Source organism: Myotis lucifugus, unplaced genomic scaffold, assembly GCF_000147115.1.
Source record: "Myotis lucifugus unplaced genomic scaffold, Myoluc2.0 scaffold_14, whole genome shotgun sequence".
NCBI classification, from domain to species: domain Eukaryota; kingdom Metazoa; phylum Chordata; class Mammalia; order Chiroptera; family Vespertilionidae; genus Myotis; species Myotis lucifugus.
The window spans coordinates 5926390-5945043 of record NW_005871062.1 but is presented as its reverse complement, the minus strand read 5'-3'; the positions used below and the strand labels follow the sequence as shown (position 1 = coordinate 5945043).

Genomic DNA, 18654 nt, shown 5'->3' with positions numbered 1-18654 from the left:
GCTTTTCATAAAGAAGACAAGTAAGGTTTTGAAAAATTCTACATTAATATATTAAATTTCAAATATTTTTGGTAAAGTGCCTGGCATAAAATCATTCAACAAAATACTTATTTTAGGATTATTTCATAATTCTCCAATTCCAGTTGTGTGTGTGTTTTTCCCCTGAAAAGTATTAATTTCAATACCAAATTATATTAGCTGCTGCAGAAATTATGTGACTATAGGAAGAAAGACAGGAAAAATACCCATGATGATTCATCACAGAAATATCATGTTGTAGAGATTTGACCAGTGGGCCTGGTAGTCAGGCTGCATCACAGGGAGCCGAGGTTGTGTGATGGAAGAATTGTCATGGGATCATAGGAAATTTCCCTCCATGGTAGTCCAGTCTTTCCAGTAGAGTCACTGGAAACCAGTGATGTTGGCATATTTGATTAATGTCCCAGAATTTAACTGATCGCATGACATGCAGGTTTCAGTAGGCATGGGGTGCCATGTTAGCTTTCTGAAAACCCTTTAACCAGCAGTAGGGGATGGGAAGAGAGTCAGAAATCACTCAGTTTACTGTCTGACCATCAAATTCAACAGAAAACCTGTTAAAGACATAGAATCAGAATCTCTCAGTGTAAGGGCCATAATCAGGTATTCTTAAAGATGTCAAGGAAGTTTTAATCATCAGCTTGACTCAGAAAGCTTTGGCTTGATCTACTACTTACATAAGGAAACAGAGGCCAAGGAAAGTTAAATTCTTGTCTAAAAGTCAGAATCCATTCATGACACATCAGAAATATAAACCCAGGCCACTCAACGCTTCAGGAGTTGACCAGTCCCTTTCCTGCATAACTTGGGCTGTGTGCAGTAAATCAGAGGAAGGGGGGAGCCAGGTAGGCGAAACTCTATAACTTTACCCCCACTTATCTGAGGCAGCTCCATTCTGATCCCGTTTTTCATATATGGATTTTTATATAAAACTAGAAGCCCAGTGCACTACATTTGTGCACTGTGTGTGTGTGTGTGTGTGTGTGTGTGTATGTCGGGGGGGGGGTCCCTCTCGCAGTCCGGGACCCCTCAGGAGATGTCCACTGATGGGTCCTTACCACTGCCACAGAGGCGGAAGAGGCTCCCACCACCGCTGTTGTGCTTGCCAGCGGTGAGCCCAGCTTCTGAATGAGCAGGGCTCCCCCTGTGGAAGTGCACTAACCACCAGAGAGCAGCTCCTGCATTGAGTGTCTGCCCCCTGGTAGTCGGTGGGTGTCATAGTGACAGGTTGTTCCACTGTTCAGTCGATTTGCATATTACCCTTTTATTATATAGGATTTTTTCTTGACCAATGGATTCTGTGGCCAAAATGTTGAAAAGCCTTTTATCATAGACTGAGAAGACAAGCAAACAAAGATCCTACCACCATCCAGTCTCTGGGAGGAAAAGATATTTGAATGGATCATAGCCAGGCCACTGTCCCTGTTTTCTTTTGTGAGAGAAGGGTCTTAGGCTGGGAGTATTAAGAATGTTAATACATAGACAAAATAAGACATTAAATCCATATTGCATAGAGAATATATGAAATTTGCAAGCTACTTGTCAGTAGCCAAGACTTGGGAATGAGGCCAGCACTACATTGTAGGCCCAGAAATTGAAGGTCTGGGTTTCTTGTATCTGCCACTTCCTAGCTGAGTGAACTTGACAAGTTACTTCCCCTCACTGAACCCTGTTTCTACACCTATAAAATGAAATGGCTTAGACTAAATCAGCCCTAGGCTGTAGTCATTCTCAACCTTGGCTACACATGGGAGTCATCTGGGATGCTTTAAAAAAATACTAATATATTGATATGTGAGTTCCATCCACTGAGTGTCTGATATAATTGTCCTGATGCACAACATGGACATTAAGATTTTTTAAAGCTTCCCTGGTTTTTCTGATGTGCAGCCTAGGTTTAGAATAACTGTCTAGAGATCAATGGCTCTTATAGTAGTGTCCCATACCAACAGTATCACCTGGGAACTTGACGAAAATGCCAGTTCTCAAGCTCATTTCAGACCCAATGAATCAGAAACTCTGGGGTCAGTGCCCAGGCATCTGTGTTTTAAAACACATTTCAGGTAGTTCTGATGTGCACTGCTGTTTAAAAAATCACTGAGCTGGAGGGTCTACACATTTCCAATTAGGACAGGGATTCATTCATCAATTTCCAAGCTAGAGGTAGGCCCATAAGTAGGAACACCTGCTCAGAGAAGAGTGAAGAAAGTGATGTAAGGAGACAAAAGAGTTTATTTTCTAGAGACAGCTACAGTTATGGTCAGAATTTTGGAAGGTTTCTCTCTGGTGTTTCATTGCCATGTGCTCTTTGAAGAGAGAAAGGTTTGATTTAAAAAATACATACATTACTAAATGCTTTGAACTTCCTGATAAACATGTTTGTTCAGAAAAACTGATCCTCTGAAAATGGCTGTCTTTATTTCTATGAGAAAATGTGAGTAAGATTATGGAAGACAGAAATTGGATCACTTTTATCTCACCCAAGGAAAGCAACTTAGTAAGTACAGAGTTCAATGCTAAGCTCTCCAGGAGGAAGTGCCTAGAGCAAATAGGCAAATGTAAGAACTATCTTTCCTGCTCAGCTTTTTGGAGAAGCTGTAGAAACATAATAACTAATCACAAGCACAAAGAGGATTCAGTCTTCTCTAAACTAGGTATTTTCTTTTTCCCACTCAGCCGGGGACCATTGAGACTGCCATGGAAGACTTGAAAGGCCACATAGCCAAGACTTCTGGAGAGAAAATTCAAGGTTTCTGGCTCTTGACAGAGTGAGTAGTTATGACGCAGTGAAGGGAAGTGGAAATCTAGCATTTTTCTTGACACCTCTATAACAGAATAGGAGATGGATCTGTGGAAGAATTTCTTCTGGTTGTCATGCAAGATAATTGACATATCCAGTTAGAAAGTAAAGTTTCATAGTGCCCCATGATGATGGTATGACAACTGTTTCCCAGGCTCATCACTTCACTCAGCCATCACTATTGCTACCTTAGGTCAGGCTCTCATAATTGATCTCAAGGACTATTGCATTTGCTTCCTAACTGAACTCTCTGGTTCCAATCTCTGACTCTCTTCAACCACATAAGGCTACTAACCATCCCACTCTGGGTAGAATAGAAAGGAAGATTAGGAAAGAGGATAAATGAGGTCAACATATACAGTTTGAATTTTATCTTGTGTACAATATCAGCAGAAAAAAAACACACCGGAAAATCATGCAGAATAGAAAAACAGGCCACCTGTCCAATTAGAATTAAACAAACAAACAAACAAACAAACAAAGGTTGCCCTAGCTGGTTTAGCTCAGTGGATAGAGCGTCGGCCTGTAGACTGAAGGGTCCCGGGTTTGATTCTGGTCAAGGGCACATGCCTGGGTTGCAGGCTCAATCCCCAGTAGTGGGTGTGCAGGAGGCAGCCAGTCAATGATTCTCTCTCATCATTGATATTTCTATCTCTCTCTCCCTCTCCCTTCCTCTCTGAAATCAATACAAAAATATATTAAAGCAAAACAAAACAAAAAACCAAGGTTAAAACTTAAGTCCCTATCACTTTAATAACTGCTCCATTTGCTCCAAATCTTAAAGTATCTCTAAGGGCTTTCATTGCAGATGACACCATGAAGGTAGTTACTTCGCTGTGCTGCCCTGGAACTCTAGTGTCTGAGTGACCTTTTCTTCACCCACCAGGAAAATATTAGGAACACCATTGCCTTTACAATGATATGTAAAATCTATACTAATAATAGAGGAATGTGCAAATTGGTCGGGATGCCCTCACACAATGACTGAAGAGCAGGCTGTGTGGGGTGACCAGGCTGGTGGGGGGGGGCAGTGAGGGGCAACCACACAACTGAATAGCAGGCTGCATGGGGCAACCAGGCTGGCAGGGGGAGTAGTGAGGGACGAGCAAGCCAGCATGGGGGGGGGACAGTTGGGGGCAACCAGGCAGGCAGGGGGGGCAGTTATGGGCGACCAGGCCAACAGGGGAGGCAGTTAGGGGTGACCAGGCTGGCGGTGGGGGGGAAGTTGGGGGTGACCAGGCTGGCAGGGGGGTAGTGAGGGTTGACCAGGCCAGCAGTGGGAAGCAGTTGGGGGAAACTAAGCCAGTAGGGGGTGGGGGGCAGTTAGGGGCAATCAGGCTGGCAAGAGGGACAGTTAGGGGCAATCAGGCAAAACAGGCAGAGGCCGTTAGGGGTGATCAGGCAGGCAGGCAGATGAGCGGTTAGGAGCCAGCAGTTCTGGATTGTAAGAGGTCGGACATCCCTGAGGGGTCCCGGTTGGAGAGGGTGCAGGCTGGGCTGAGGGGACCCCTCCATCCTGTGCAAGAATTTTGTGCACCGGGCCTCTAGTATTCATATAATAAGGGAAAGAGACACCTCTTTTCTTCTGCAGAATCCATAATATTAAATGGAGAATGAAATCAGAACTCCATTTCAGATGCTTAATTGGTTCAGTGAGTTTCCTGTCTTGGTAACATGATCACTAGCAATTCCAGCAGAACAGCTCAGTAATCCCTGTACCTGGAATGAAGAAGGTCTGATCCAGTGGCATGCCAGGGCTGGTTCACAGCGGCTCATAAGAGGTGAATGGTACAGTTTCAGAAATTTTGAGAGTCAGTTGTTAATTATTAATATTAAATTATATAAAGTTTCTAACCAAATAAATTAAATTTAAAACAAAGATAATATACTCAAAACTCCTCACTTTCTGATTATTTTACTGTTACATACGCTCTTTGTGTTATTTCTGCCTATAACATTTGTGTGATGGAAATACTATATGATGGTACAACTGCACATCTCTTCCCAACTGCAATTCAGTGATGTCACGTTGGCAGCTTGGAATTAATCCTGGTGGCAGTGATTACACAAAGGGAATAAGCAAATTCCAGAAACCAGAGCTTGATTTACTTTTTTGATTGTCTAAACTTAAGAGAGTAATGAGAATATGTTAAGAATGCAGATTAAATATACAAGTGTGTCATCTCTGTGGCTATGATATTGTAGCAGCACAAAAAATATTAAGGAAATATTCCCCCACCATTCAAAAATAATTATCAACTATTATCCAATTCAGCAAAAAAAATAAAAATCACCTTTTTCACTGATGCATGGATGAACACTGAGCAGGTGGCTGAGGAAAGCAGAGGCCAAGCAGAGGCAGCAAGGTTGTAGAGGGGCAGTAGTCTGGACCCTTGGCTGGGGCAGAAGCCATTGACTCTTCTCAAACCTACACTGTGGACACCCAGCCCAAGCTGGAAATGACAAATGTATCTTCTTCCTTCTCCATCTGTCTAGCACTCTCTACTAAAAAAAAACATGACATGGTTCATACTGTAAAGAAAACATGCTTAAAAGAATTATGTGGTTTATCACAGAACATGTACAATGGATGCATTTAGAACTGAGAGGCAATAAGCTGATAACTGACATATCTAGGCTTGGTGGGTTTTTGTATTTAATCATAGCGGATAAAGGACTCTAGGGCAACTCCTGGGCTTTGTCTTGGGGAACTTATGGGTTGACTGGGCCACCATTCCCAGGTGTAGAATAAAATAATTCTACTTTGTCGAGAAACCACCATATGCCAAACATTGTAAAAGAAACTTGGTGTACACAATTTCACTTTATCCTGCCAATAATCTTATCATTCACTTTTTACAGAACTTGTTGAGTACAATTTTGGGAAAAATGTGTCTGAGGTATCCATTAGAGCATCCACAGAGGTGATGAGTAGATTGTTTTAGATATGGGTCCAAATACTATCTTCATAAGTAACTTTTCAAAAAGGAGAGTAATCCTGACATGCTTGTTTTCTATAGTCTTGCCTTTTATAGTAGCTTAAATAACATTGAGTCAGTAAAGGCATTTTTTTTTCATGGAATGGCATGTGAATTAGTTCAGGTGAGCTGATTCGTGATGTTCTAAATTGATCAGATATATTATTCAGTAAAGTTAGAAAAATGAGTTTGAAGGCACTTTGGTCAGAGGACCTGGAGATTATGAATAGAGAGGCCAGAAGGAGAAAGATTCAACCATTAATGCCAGCTGAGTCCCAGATAGCTGAAAACATTAAGAATATCCTAAATAGACCCAGTTAAGACCCAGGCCTCCATCCCAGCTTATCCAGGAGCTTTATTTGTCTCAATAGCTATAAACACAGGATTGTGTTTATCTCAATTTTGTCTCCTCTTCTCACTGTCTTTCTTTCCTGAACCTCTGGGAAAGGACTTTTTAAAGAAATTGTATGTACCCTTTTAGAAGCGATCCATTAAGCCAGAACCAAGGAGAACATCTTGACACTCTATGGAGTCTCAAAAAAGTGTGCTATGATGACAATGAAGTGGCTTCTTAGTGGAATGTACTCAAGATGTCTTTGTTTATAGTGGTTAAGAGGGTAGGTGGAGATGGGATCTTCCCTCCATACATGTTAGTGGGGGTTGTTGTATTTATTCCTCTTATTCATAAACAGGAAGACTTGCCTCTAGTGTCTGGGATCAGGTAACTCCAGCTCTTCATCTTTGTGGAAAATACTTACAACATGCTTCATTGCCTACCTTTCGCTAAACCCATCGATGTTTCTATCTGAGGACTTTGGTATAATAAATACATGAAATTGAATTAAGTATCTACATTAAGCATCTAGACAGTAAACAAAAGTGAAGTCAATGAGGCAGCCTGATGTCATACAAAGAATCCTGAATTTGGAATCAGGAAACTTGGATTTGAAACCTTGCTCCACTACTTATCAGCAGTGCAGCTGGGTGAACTTGAGTAGGCTTTGTCTTTTTTTTTTAATTAGTGAATTTGTTTAAAAATTCACTATTCTTTAAAGAAGTACAACCCGCTGTTAATTTTTGCTACATCTTCTTACAGATTTTCTTTATGCACTTTTTCAGAGATTGTTATAATATAATAGATAACATTTATTGAGCACTTAAATTGTACCAAGTATTGTGATAAGTGCCTTCTGTGCATTTGCCATTATATTAGTTTAATACATATAATTGTGATTATCTCTAAACGGCACTTCTCTCAGGTTTTTCCTTGTATTGTTCCTGGTTATCATGTAGTTTTTGTAAAGTGAGTCAATCATTCACATATTGTTGGACAATTACTTCCCCAATTGTCAATGGCTACACATATTTAAGGGCTTATATTATTCTTTTAAACTTGAAGCACAAAGTAAGGGATATTTACAAGTGGGGTAGAATAAGTCTTTATGATTAGGAAGAGAAATAAAAATATATAAGGCATTGACCATTTATTTTTGAGAAACACAATAAATCATAGTTCTATTGCACTTTATAGTTTAAAAAGTGCTCTTCTTCATTTAAGTCCATCTTCATAGCAATCATCTGAGGTAGGAAATGTTACCTACAGTTTACACATGAGGAAATCAAGATTCAGAAGAGTAACACAGCTCTTAAGTAGCACAGGTAGGGCTGTAATGCATTATGCTGGCCCGACTTTTGCTAAAATAGTCCTTTAGTGATTGTGCGAAGATTTCATGTGTGCCTCCTATTAAATTGTAGTGTGTGGTTCCTCTGACAGAAGCATGTTGTATAAGCTCAGAACTCTGTTTCTTGGGCTTGTTGGGGTAAGGAGCAGTATGCCGAGCATCTCTGCTTAATTTATAAAGATCCCCCAGAATAAAAGTTCCATCTTAGATGTTTAAGTAAAAAGCAAGGCATTCTGGGAGACAAAGGGTCACTGAGGAACAGGTGACTGTGAACTATTTTTCAGGTATGGGGAGAGGCCTCTTTGGAGTACACTGATCCCTAAAGCAGCACTGCATGTGATTGCTTTCACACCGGCTCTCACATGTGATCCTCAGACAGACCCATAGGAGAAGGCAAGGAGAAACTGTTGGCTTCATTTTATGGATGAAGAAACCCAGGGATGAAATGACCTGTGTAAGGGCAACCACTTATTAAGGGTCACAGAAGGGCTTGACTCCTGTGACCTCCCACCCAGTCTGGTTGTCATCTCATAGCACTGTTCTTGCTGCCTTTTGTGATGATTTCATCCCCCAACATAGTGATCAGGGCAGTTTGAATTGGGTAAATGATCTTTGTGCCTGTGTCTGGTTTCTTTGTTGATTGTCTATTGTTTGCAAAGAGGAGGGTCAGAGATTCATTGGACAGGTTCAGACACCTTTTCCTCTCCAGAGCATGCTCTGCCTTTGGCTGTTTATTTGACTTTATCCAATCTTTTTCTAGAATTAACTAAAAAGTCAGATACGTGTAAGGGATGGTGGATGTCACTAATGGGTAAGGCCAATCACACTTATCTTGTCATAGTCCAATTCTGTTATAAGGAACACTGACCTATATTTGTAATGAAAAATATTACTACTTATAATTTTAAAAAAATAATTATTTAAAAAAAACAGAAATCAGGGATTTTTATCCTTTTAGTCATGAATAATAAACATCTATGAAAATTAAGTCAACACTCTAAATTGTTTTTGCATACTTTTTGCATACTTTTATTTACTTATTGTACATGCTTGTGACTCAACATGTGGGAATCAGCAACACTAGCAGCATCTAGGAACCTATTAGCAATGCTGACCCTCAGGACACACCCAGACATACTGAGCCTGAAGCTGAATTTTCACAAAATCTCCAGTTGATTCCTATGTGCATTAAAATGTGAGAAGCACTTTCCAGATCACTCTCATGCATCGAGGACTTCAGTGGGTTCTCATTGCCTGCATACTCTTTTGGTTCATCCTCAAGACCCTGCATGTCATGGAGTGACAATTGAACTTCCTGCTGTTCCCCAGAAGTTCCTGACACAATTTCTTGACCTCATCACTGCACTTGCCCCATTTGCTCTATTTTATATGCCTTTCTCTCTTTTCTGTTCATCCACATCTTTCCTGTCCTTCAGGAATGTTATATCCAGAAAGCCTTTCAATAATAATTCAACCAAAATAATTGTCTCTCCCTTCTTTGTGCTCCTGTTTTACTTTATAGTATAGTTCATATGCACATTGTGAGGAAGGTATTTCTTGAGACAGGGCCTGATTTTGTCCAGGCCCATCTGTGCCCATCTCCTAGTGCTTAGTACAGTGGAAGGTCTCAGAACCTATCACAGACTTGACTTGAATTTAATTCTGATAGAGTCATCTACTGTTTGAAGCCCTTCACTGACATGAGCAGGATCTATCCATTGAGTTTTGCCTCTATTTCCCTGGACCTCCAAGCAGCCCAAAGCCCAAAGAGACTTCCTCTGTCCTTGGGTGAAAGCACTCAGGCTGAGAAGTGCCTCAGATCAATCAAGATGTTAATGACCTGTGGCAGGACTCTGGCAGCAAGAAAGCACATCCATTGCCAGAATCCATTTATACTGGGTGGGTGTTTTCGACAACCACTTAATTAAACACATTGCTTTTCTCTATAAATTCCCCATGGCAGCAGCTTCATCCAGATAGCTAATGGTCCCTGAGTGACCTGAGTTATAGGACAGTGAGGGCATTTAGTTACTGCAGTCACAAATGTACTTGGAAGTGTTTATTTTCCCAAGACTGCTACCAATTAGGGAGGAGTTAGAAAGATCCAAGATGTGAAAAAAGTCTAATGCAGCTAAATGCCCAGTTTCATCACTTATTAGCTATGTGACCTTGATTGTGTAAATATCTTATATCCTCTGGGCCTCCGTTTTGTCATTTATTAAATGGGGATATAAAGAGGGTTATTAATTTAAGAATTAAATTTAGTATATATGTAAAATACTTAGCAGTAAAACAGCTTTTGCCACATTGTACGTGCCACATAAGAGTTGGCTTTTATTATTATTATTTATTCACATTTACTCATCATACATTCATTTAAATATTTGCCAAGCTTCTTGCATAAGCCAGACTCCACCCTCACTGATGAAAATACAGATGCAAATAAGATAAGATTTCTGTCTTCAAGGAGTGTTCAGTCTTGTGGGAAGGAGGACATGTAAATGGACTCACAACATAATATGATACATGCTGATAAACAGTCCTGCAAATGACTCTATGGGAACACAGAACTCACTGGGTCTGTACTGTTGAGTTAGACAAAGGGTACACAGATTTACAGGCAGAAGAGAAATTTCTAAAAAGATATGAGAAAGAACATTCCATGCAGAGGGAAGAATATATTGTGCAGAGTAATGGACACAGGCTCAGGGAACCATAAGTAGTTCAGTGTGGCTAGATTATGGTGATCAAGAGTGAGAGACCTAGCCCTGTGTGGCTCAGTTGATTGTCTTTCCATGCACCAAAATGTTTCTGGTTCCATTCTCTGTCAGGGCATATGCCCGGGTTGCAGGCTTGATCTGGTAGGGGGCATGCAGGAGGCAGTTGATCCATGTTTCTCTCTCACATCAATGTTTCTCTTTCTCTCTCTTCCCCTCTCTAAAATGAATAAAAACATTTTTTTTAAGTGAGAGGCCTAGCAACAAGCTAGAAAGGTAGAAAGGAGCCAGAAAGATAAGAATTTTGAATTCCAGGCTAAAGAACTTAGATGATTTTTTTTCCTGGAATCACAAATTGGGGATCTATAGGCCATTTGAATACTTTTAGATAGGGTGTGTCTTCCTGTTTTGCCAATATCTTGCCAGTCCTTGATGCCTTGTATGGGCCCCTCTTCACTCCCATGATGCAGTGCTATATGGTGAGCTCACCTGCATGTAAGAGCCAACTATATACATTTCTTCCAACCACATGTCCAGTGACCTCACACTGGTATATTGAATTCAGTTATGGTAGGGAACTTTATGCCAAAGAAATGAAATCAGGGCATTGTCATCCTTACCATTATTTTAGAATGTGTTTACCATTTACAGCACACCGCTCCCTTTATGTTTTCTTCATAACCACTACAGGCATTTTTTTTCTTGAGTTACTGAAAGGTATCAAATAGAATATTGACATTTTTAGAAAATCAGTCAGTTCTGGAAAGAGTTTGCAATAGTTTAAACTTAATCTTGATTATTTAGGGATCTTCCAATGTGCGTTTTATTAAAGAAAACAAATAAGACCTCAATCTCAATATTGAGGCTATCAACACATTTTAGCCACTACAGCTATTATACAAATGACTATTATAAACTCTTATGAATAAACATGCCGCCTGATTCACAAACAATAAACTGTCTCAACTCTATGGGCTTCTTATGTTGTCCCAAAATACACCGTTGTGGGAAGGTAAGGTGTGTCTAGAAGGAGTAATGGATGTGAAAAGGATGGTGCCTCTTGGCCTGTTTAGTAGAAAGAATTACAAAGTCTAGGAATTACTGTGGCTTCTGAAATGATATGCTATGTAAATGTAGACTTCCTAAGCCAAGAAAATTACCAGACAAAGAGGGGGAATTGTATACTAACAAAGGGATCAATCCACCATAAAGACAGAGCCATTCTGAAGGTGTAGGCGCCAAACAACAGACCTATAAAATTGTAAAATAAAAATTGATAGAACTGAAAGGAGAAATAGACAAATCCATGATTGTAGTTGGAAACTTCAACACCATTCTGTCAATATGACAAATAGGCAGAAAGTGAGCAAGGATTTAAAAGAACTCAACAGGACCCAATTAACATTCACAGGGAACTTTATCCTATATCAGCAGAATATATGTTCTTTTCAAGCACCCACAGAACATAAACAAAGATCCAACATATCCTGAGCCACAAAACAAACCTCACCAAATTGGAACAAACTGAAATCATACAGAGTGTGTTCTTTGACTATACTGGGAGCAAACAGGAAATTAATAACAGAAAGATAAAGGGAAAATCTCCAAACACTTGGAAACAAAGCAGCATACTCTTAAATAACCCAGGGGTCAAAGAAGGAGTTTTAAAAGAAATAAAAAGTATGCTGAACTAAATAAACTAAATAAAAATAAAAAATATTATAATGTGTGGGATACAGCGAAAGCAGTCCTGAGTGATAAATTTATAGCACTAAAGGAAAAGTGCTCAAATCAATCAAGGAAAAGTAAAAAACAACAACAACCTAAGTTCTTGCTTCAAGAAGCTAGAAAAAGAATAACAAAGAAACCCACAGTGAGAAGAAGAAAGGGAATAATAAAAATAAGAGTAGAAATCAATGAAAAACCAAAAACAATACAGAAAATTAATGAAACAAAAAGCTGGTTCTCTAAAAAGTTTAATAAAATTGACAAGCTTTTATCAAGGTTGCCAAAAAAGACAAGGGAACATACAAATTCCCAATATTAGAAATGAACAGGGGTATCACCACAGTCCCCACAAACAACAAAGAGATAATAAGTGATTATAGCTAACAACTCTACACACATAAAGTGGACAACTTAGATGTAATGGACCTATTTCTCAAAACACAAAACTACCACAACACACCTAACGTGAAGAAGATAATTTGAATAGCCCTATAACTATTCTGAAATTGAATTTGTAATTAAAACCTACTCCCAGAAGAATTCTCCAGGCCCAGATGGTTTCACTGGAAAATGCTGTGAGCATAAATGAAGTAATCCATATGAAGCACTTAGAGAAAAAAAAACTCATACAAAGTAAGCATCAAATGTTAGCCATTAATTGTGACTTCCATAGCACTGTGTACAAATTTCTACTTATTATTTATCATGCTATACCATAATTTTCAGCCCTATATAATAAAAGGCCAATATGCAAATTGTCCCCTGGACTGAGAGTTCAACTGGGAGTTTGACCAGGGGACAGGGCCTGCCGGCCAACCTCCCATGTTCCCTCCCCCTGGCCTGCCTGGCCCAATTGGCTCCGATAGGGGCAGGCTGGCCAGACCCCATCTGTGCACAAATTCATGTACTGGGCCTCTAGTTTACTTATATTCTCCCATATTAGACTATAAGTTTTTTAAAGACAGAGACAATTGTAGATAATTTCATAACATGAGAACCTATATAATATCTTTAATAGGCACTCAGCAATATTATTGATGACTTGAAGAGAATTCATTACCTTCCTAATAGATGGCAATTTGGTAAAGTAGAAAGCTCTAGGGTCTAAAGTGAAATTTACCTTGGATGAATCCTGGCTAAGTTATTTAGAATAATTTAATGTCCGGTATCAGTCAGCTGATGTTGCTATAACAAAATACCATAGACTTGGTGGCTTAAGCAAGAGATATTTATTTCTCACAGTTCTTGAGGCTGGGAAGTCCAAGATCAAGAGGGCTCTCTTCCTAGCTTGTCTTCTTATTGTGTCCTCACATCCTGAAGAGAGGAAGCTCTGGTGTCTCTTTTTCTTCTTATAAGGGTACTAATCTCATAATTTAAACCTAATCACCTCCCAAAGACCCCATCTCTTAGTACCATCACATGGATAGCTTTTTTTTTAATTAAATCTTTATTGTTCAGATTATTACATTGGTTCCTCTTTTTTCCCACCATAACTCCCCTCCACCCAGTTCCTACCCCACCCTCCGCCCTCACTCCCTACCCACTGTCCTCATCCATAGGTGCACGATTATTATCCAATCTCTTCCCGCACCCCCCATACCCCCTTCCCCCCCTAAGAATAGTCAGTCCATTCCCTTTCTATGACCCTGATTCTATTATGGATAGCTTTTAAGAGAATATAGATGTCTGGAACCCCATCTTAGCAATCCTGAATCGGAATCTTCCTGGGTGCTACCTTCCTTTTAAAGGGTAACTTTAAATGTATGTATTTAAATTAATAAACCCCTGTGAGAGAGCATTTACCATTTTTTAAAAAATTTGCAATCAACTGGAACAATAAGAAATTTCATGATAACATCTATTTTACCTGAAAAAAATATTCTTTATGGATATATAAATGGATGTTTCCAGGTTCATCCTATCTATGTTTTATGGGAACATTTTATCTGTCCTATAGAGGTACACATTAAAGAAGTGTGGAATAAATTAATAAATAATACTGAGACATATTTTTGATGTACATTCCAAAGAATCATTTGTACTTTGTAATTTGTGTTTTTCCAACACTCACCAAACAGCAGAAAATGAAGTGTTGATGAGCACTTTCTTCAAGGGCATCAACTAGGTAGGTGCCTGGGGTTCCTTTGCTTCATCTCTGTGAACAAAGGACTGGAAACCTGGAGACCTGAGTCTGTGGACTTGTGTTACCATTATCAAGTCTCATCTCACCTTTGGGTGCCACATTAGCTCTTCCCTATGGGATTTCGTCTCTCATCTTAGAGAACTATGTATCCTTTATGTGTAGAATGTTCTTCTCAGTATCCTCACTACCTAGCACAGAATCTGGCACATGACTGGCTACTTGTGGGTGTAGGGAGCAAAAATAAACCACAGGAAGTCAAGTCAGGGGACCTGGGAACAGGGAAGGTTTATGGACATCATGTTTTTATTAGAATACTGTTTACTTGGAGGTCCTCTATTTTAAATAAATCAGAGAGGCTTAGGGAAAGAGTAACTAAATGACTGAAAGAATTGCATGTGGATTATTTAGCCAAAGGTTTTATAAGTCGTCGCTTAACACAGACAGGGGGAGGGAAATTGCTTTGCTTTAATACCATGCATTTTTCATTAGTTAGTGTTTGAAGAGCAAACCCAAATTGGATTCTCTTCAGGGCTTGGAACCCAATGGGTAGTCAGGGAATATGTGTGGAATGAATGATTCAGTGTTTTTCTCCTGGGTTGCTAATTCCTGGCTAGCCAAGATACTGTCTTCCTCTATCAAGAGCTAGACTATGCTAACAGGTTGGAGGGGCACACAAAGGGAGGTTGATTTGCCAATCAGGTAGTCCCTCCAGTCAATATCAGGGAAGATGTCTCTACTGAGTGGTGTGTATATGTTTGTGTGCACCCATGTGTATGTGTGTGCATGTGTGTATGTGTGGGGGAGAATAATACTAGAAAAACATATTTTTGGAAGAAAATAATTTCCAAACCACAAATTGATTTGACAGCCTTAAAAGAGCAACTGAAAGTATTGTTAGGCGTAAGGCTGGAACCTCTGGGAAGGCATCTGGGATGGTTAGAGAAACTGGGTGGAGGTTCTGGAAACTTGCTCATAAGTCCTTCTGTCATTGTTAGTTCGCTGTTGCCCTCTGCTGGCGAAACTGTTGTCATCCCAGGAAGCTACAAATTTCACAGAGATCCTAGGTTCCTTGTATATAAAGGAAATGGGGTCCCTTCCTTGTCAAGAAGGGAAATGACACCAGTGCTGAGGAACACCGGTGGGGAAAGGAGATGTGGCAAGCCCTCTGCCAGGAGACACTGGATCTCGCAACAGAGGGAATGAATCTTATAGTTCTAGTTTTTATTCCATGCTCTGCTCACTTGCTAAGACCCTGTTCTCTCTTTTGCTCTGTACTGAGCACAGTGAGAGGACCCAGATAAGACTAAGGTGCCGTATGGATATCAAATGTGGGGAGAATGATAGGACAAGCACAGAAATCACTACCATATAGACAAGATTGTGATTAGAATCACAACTGAGGCACTGATGAAAGCATGTGTATTTAAAGGAAAAGACAGGTTACATCTAGTTGGTGGGGGTATGGGGAGAAGGTGAGGGTGAGGTTCCATGAAAGAGCAATTATTTAAGCTGAGAACTTGAAGGTTAGCTGAAATTTATTATTTTTAAAAATATATTTTTATCATAAAAGTAGTATATGTTTATTGTAAAAAATAAACTGGATCATAAAAGCATGAAAAGAAATAAATCATTTGAAATCTTATCACATTGAAATTTTGATCTATGTATTTTGTGGTTGTTGGTACAAAATTGAAAGTATGCTGAAGGTAACATTTTGTATCCTGTTTCTCATTATTAGGGACTGAGCATTTCCCCAATGTTACTGATTTTTTTTTAATGTGCTATTTTATGGGGGAGTATTTTAGTGTGTCATCCTCAGGAAAGGATTCCCCTATGAGCCAAGGCTTATAGGTTGCATAGCACAAGGATTGTTCATTCTTTTTTTGGTTCATTTCAGAAATATTTTTTGAACACCTACTACACAATGGTAAGAAATGATTCTTTCTTCGTGGAGTTTACAGTATAGAAGAGGACACGGACATTACTTAGATAATCATATAGATAACTATAAAACTGAATCTGGGATAAGTACTATGAAGGAGAAATGTGAGGTGGCATGAAAGTGTATATTAGAAAGAAGAGAGGTAGTCACAGAGGTCTGGGAACACTTGCCTGAGTAAGTGATAATTGAGCTCACCACTACAGCAGTTAGCCAGGTAAAGACCAGAAGTAAAATTATTGCTAGCAGAGGGAACATCTTGTTTCAAAGCCCTTTAGCATGAGTAGGCATGTGAAATACAAGATTGAAACAAAATCAAGGAGAATGGAGTGAAGAGACTTGGCCTATAATGAGGTTGTAGAAGTAGGTAGGGCCTGACCCTGCAGAGCCTCTTAGACCAGGGGAAGAATGTTTTTCTTTTTCCATAAGAATCCTGGGAATCAGTTGAAGTGTGTTTGCATAGCTGTTGAAATGTTGAAGCCAGAAGGGGAGGTAAAGACCAGATGTGGCTTTTCAAAAGGTCCACCTCATTGCAGTATGCTGAAGAAGTTGGAAGGGAACAAGAGCAGAGGCAGGTAAAGCAGGCCTAGGAGCTTGGTGGCCCAAGCCTAGAGAGAGGCCAGACAGGGGGTGAGGGAAGACTAGACCAGGATGGTGAAGGCAGAGGAGTGAAATGTGTGGTTTTGAGAGATATTTTAGGAGTAAAATGTTTACGACTTGGCATGTGAGGTGAGGAAATGGGATCAATCCAGAATGACTCCTACATCTCCAGCTTGCATAACTGAATGGAAGGAGGGTTCCTCCCCAAGACAGAAAACATTGGATGAGGACAAGGTTTGGGAAAGACAGTCTTGAGTGTTGTCCCGGGGAGAAGTTTCCCAGAGAGAACAATTCTAGCAGTGACACATATCATCACACCAGCTCTTTCAGAGGTGGATTTTCCTGAATTTTTACATCATAGTGAAGGGTCATCTATTTGGAAGTGAACGATCCTAGAGAAAAAGCCAACACTATGGCTAAATTTGGTATCTCAATACCTATTTAAGGTCCCTGCACTACTGCTTGCTAGGTGCAAAACATTGGGCAAGTCACTTTGGACCTTAGTTTCATTGTGTTTAAAATGAGGGTTATAACATCTAGCCCAAAGGGTTGTTGTGGGAATTAAATGAGAGCATTGTTATTTAAGGACTTTGCAAATCCCCAGATGCTGTACAAACAAAATATATTATTGTTATTTCTACTATATTTGTGCTGGATATTACCACCAGCAAAACTTCAATTATGTTAATATTAGGAATATGAAATTCAATGTTTTCCTCATGAGTTCTTTGGAAAAAAACCGGTGTGTTAAAGTATAAATAAATAAGTACACCACCTAGGAGCAAGAGATGGTGGCCCCAAACTATTTATAAGCTTGCGTGTTTACTTGAATTCAGACTTTCCCAACATGTAAATTACGCAGTCTGTGTCAAAGCAGAGCACTCTGTGTTCCTAAAAAGAATTCTCTTTTTCCCCTAAATCCTTTACCTTTTAAAATAAATCTCATTATGGAGTGCTGACATTTTCAATAAAACCATTCAACCAAAAGCTGTGTTTTTTTTAGACTAAAAACAAGTCTGGTTTATTAGGTAGCAGCTCATAACTTACTGCTAAATAGATGCAATTTATTTAGAGAACTTTATGTAGATATCTGATAACACAGTTCAGAGTCCCCCTCTCCTTCTGATTAAGATGAGAGTGTTAAAAAGATCATTAAGAATTCTCTCCTTCACTCAGTGTATAGAGGTTGAATATTGTAGTGTTGTTGGAGTAGATGGAAACTTTTGAACCAAGATTTAAACCAGATCTCTCAGACTGCACCACTAAGTCTACTAGCATGTTCTAGCTAAGTGACTTTAGATAATAACTTTCTTCAAAGGGTTATAGGGAGGTGTAGAGGTAATACTTATATATACATAACAGCCAACATATGATAGGACCTCCATCAATGATCTTATCCTTTTTACCTTCCTTCTTCTGCTTCTTCTTTTCTTTAAATTTATTTATTTATTGACTATAGTTTTACATATAACTCCTTTTTCCCCGCTTGACCCCCCCCCCCCCCGCCCCAGCCATTCCCACCCCTGGGAAGATCCCACTGCCCCAGTTTTCTGGTCCATTTGTTACACAAATATGCCAGGCTAAAAATCCCTTGGTTGAACTACAAACCCGCCCCCCCCCCTGGGCTTTAGCGCGGGGGCTATCATTGTTCATGGGAATGTTTTGGGCATTTATTTTCCACCAGTAAAGGGGGAACGAGTGGAAAATTTTTTTTTCCCGAAATGGTTAAGTTTGGCTTTCAGAAAGCGGCGACCAAATACATGCCGTGGGGTATGGAGGAAGAAAGGAACAACTCTTATTAAGAGTTTAAAAAAAATAGTAAGAACGTACAACAGATGATAGAAGGAGAAGAGAAAAAGAAGACGATAAGACATGAGTATGATTAAAAAGAAGCAGAGATGATAGGAAACGCTATAAAGGCAGGCCGGGGCTAGTGTATGATGATACTTAAGGAAGATACATGAGGCATGCAGGAAAACGAGGACACAAGTATGAATTTTATAAAAAATATTCAGTGAGATATATTGA

General features: G+C 39.6%; 1 protein-coding gene across 2 annotated transcripts in view; it reads left to right on the top strand.

The window, feature by feature from the left end:
* Positions 1–18654, top strand: part of TPRG1 (tumor protein p63 regulated 1) — a 136823-nt gene that overhangs the window by 41840 nt on the left and 76329 nt on the right. For both annotated transcript variants that reach the window (XM_006084782.3, XM_023750562.1), the window contains one exon: positions 2716–2807. In XM_006084782.3, the coding sequence (XP_006084844.1) occupies positions 2716–2807 (92 nt within the window). The remainder of the gene's footprint in view (positions 1–2715; positions 2808–18654) is intronic.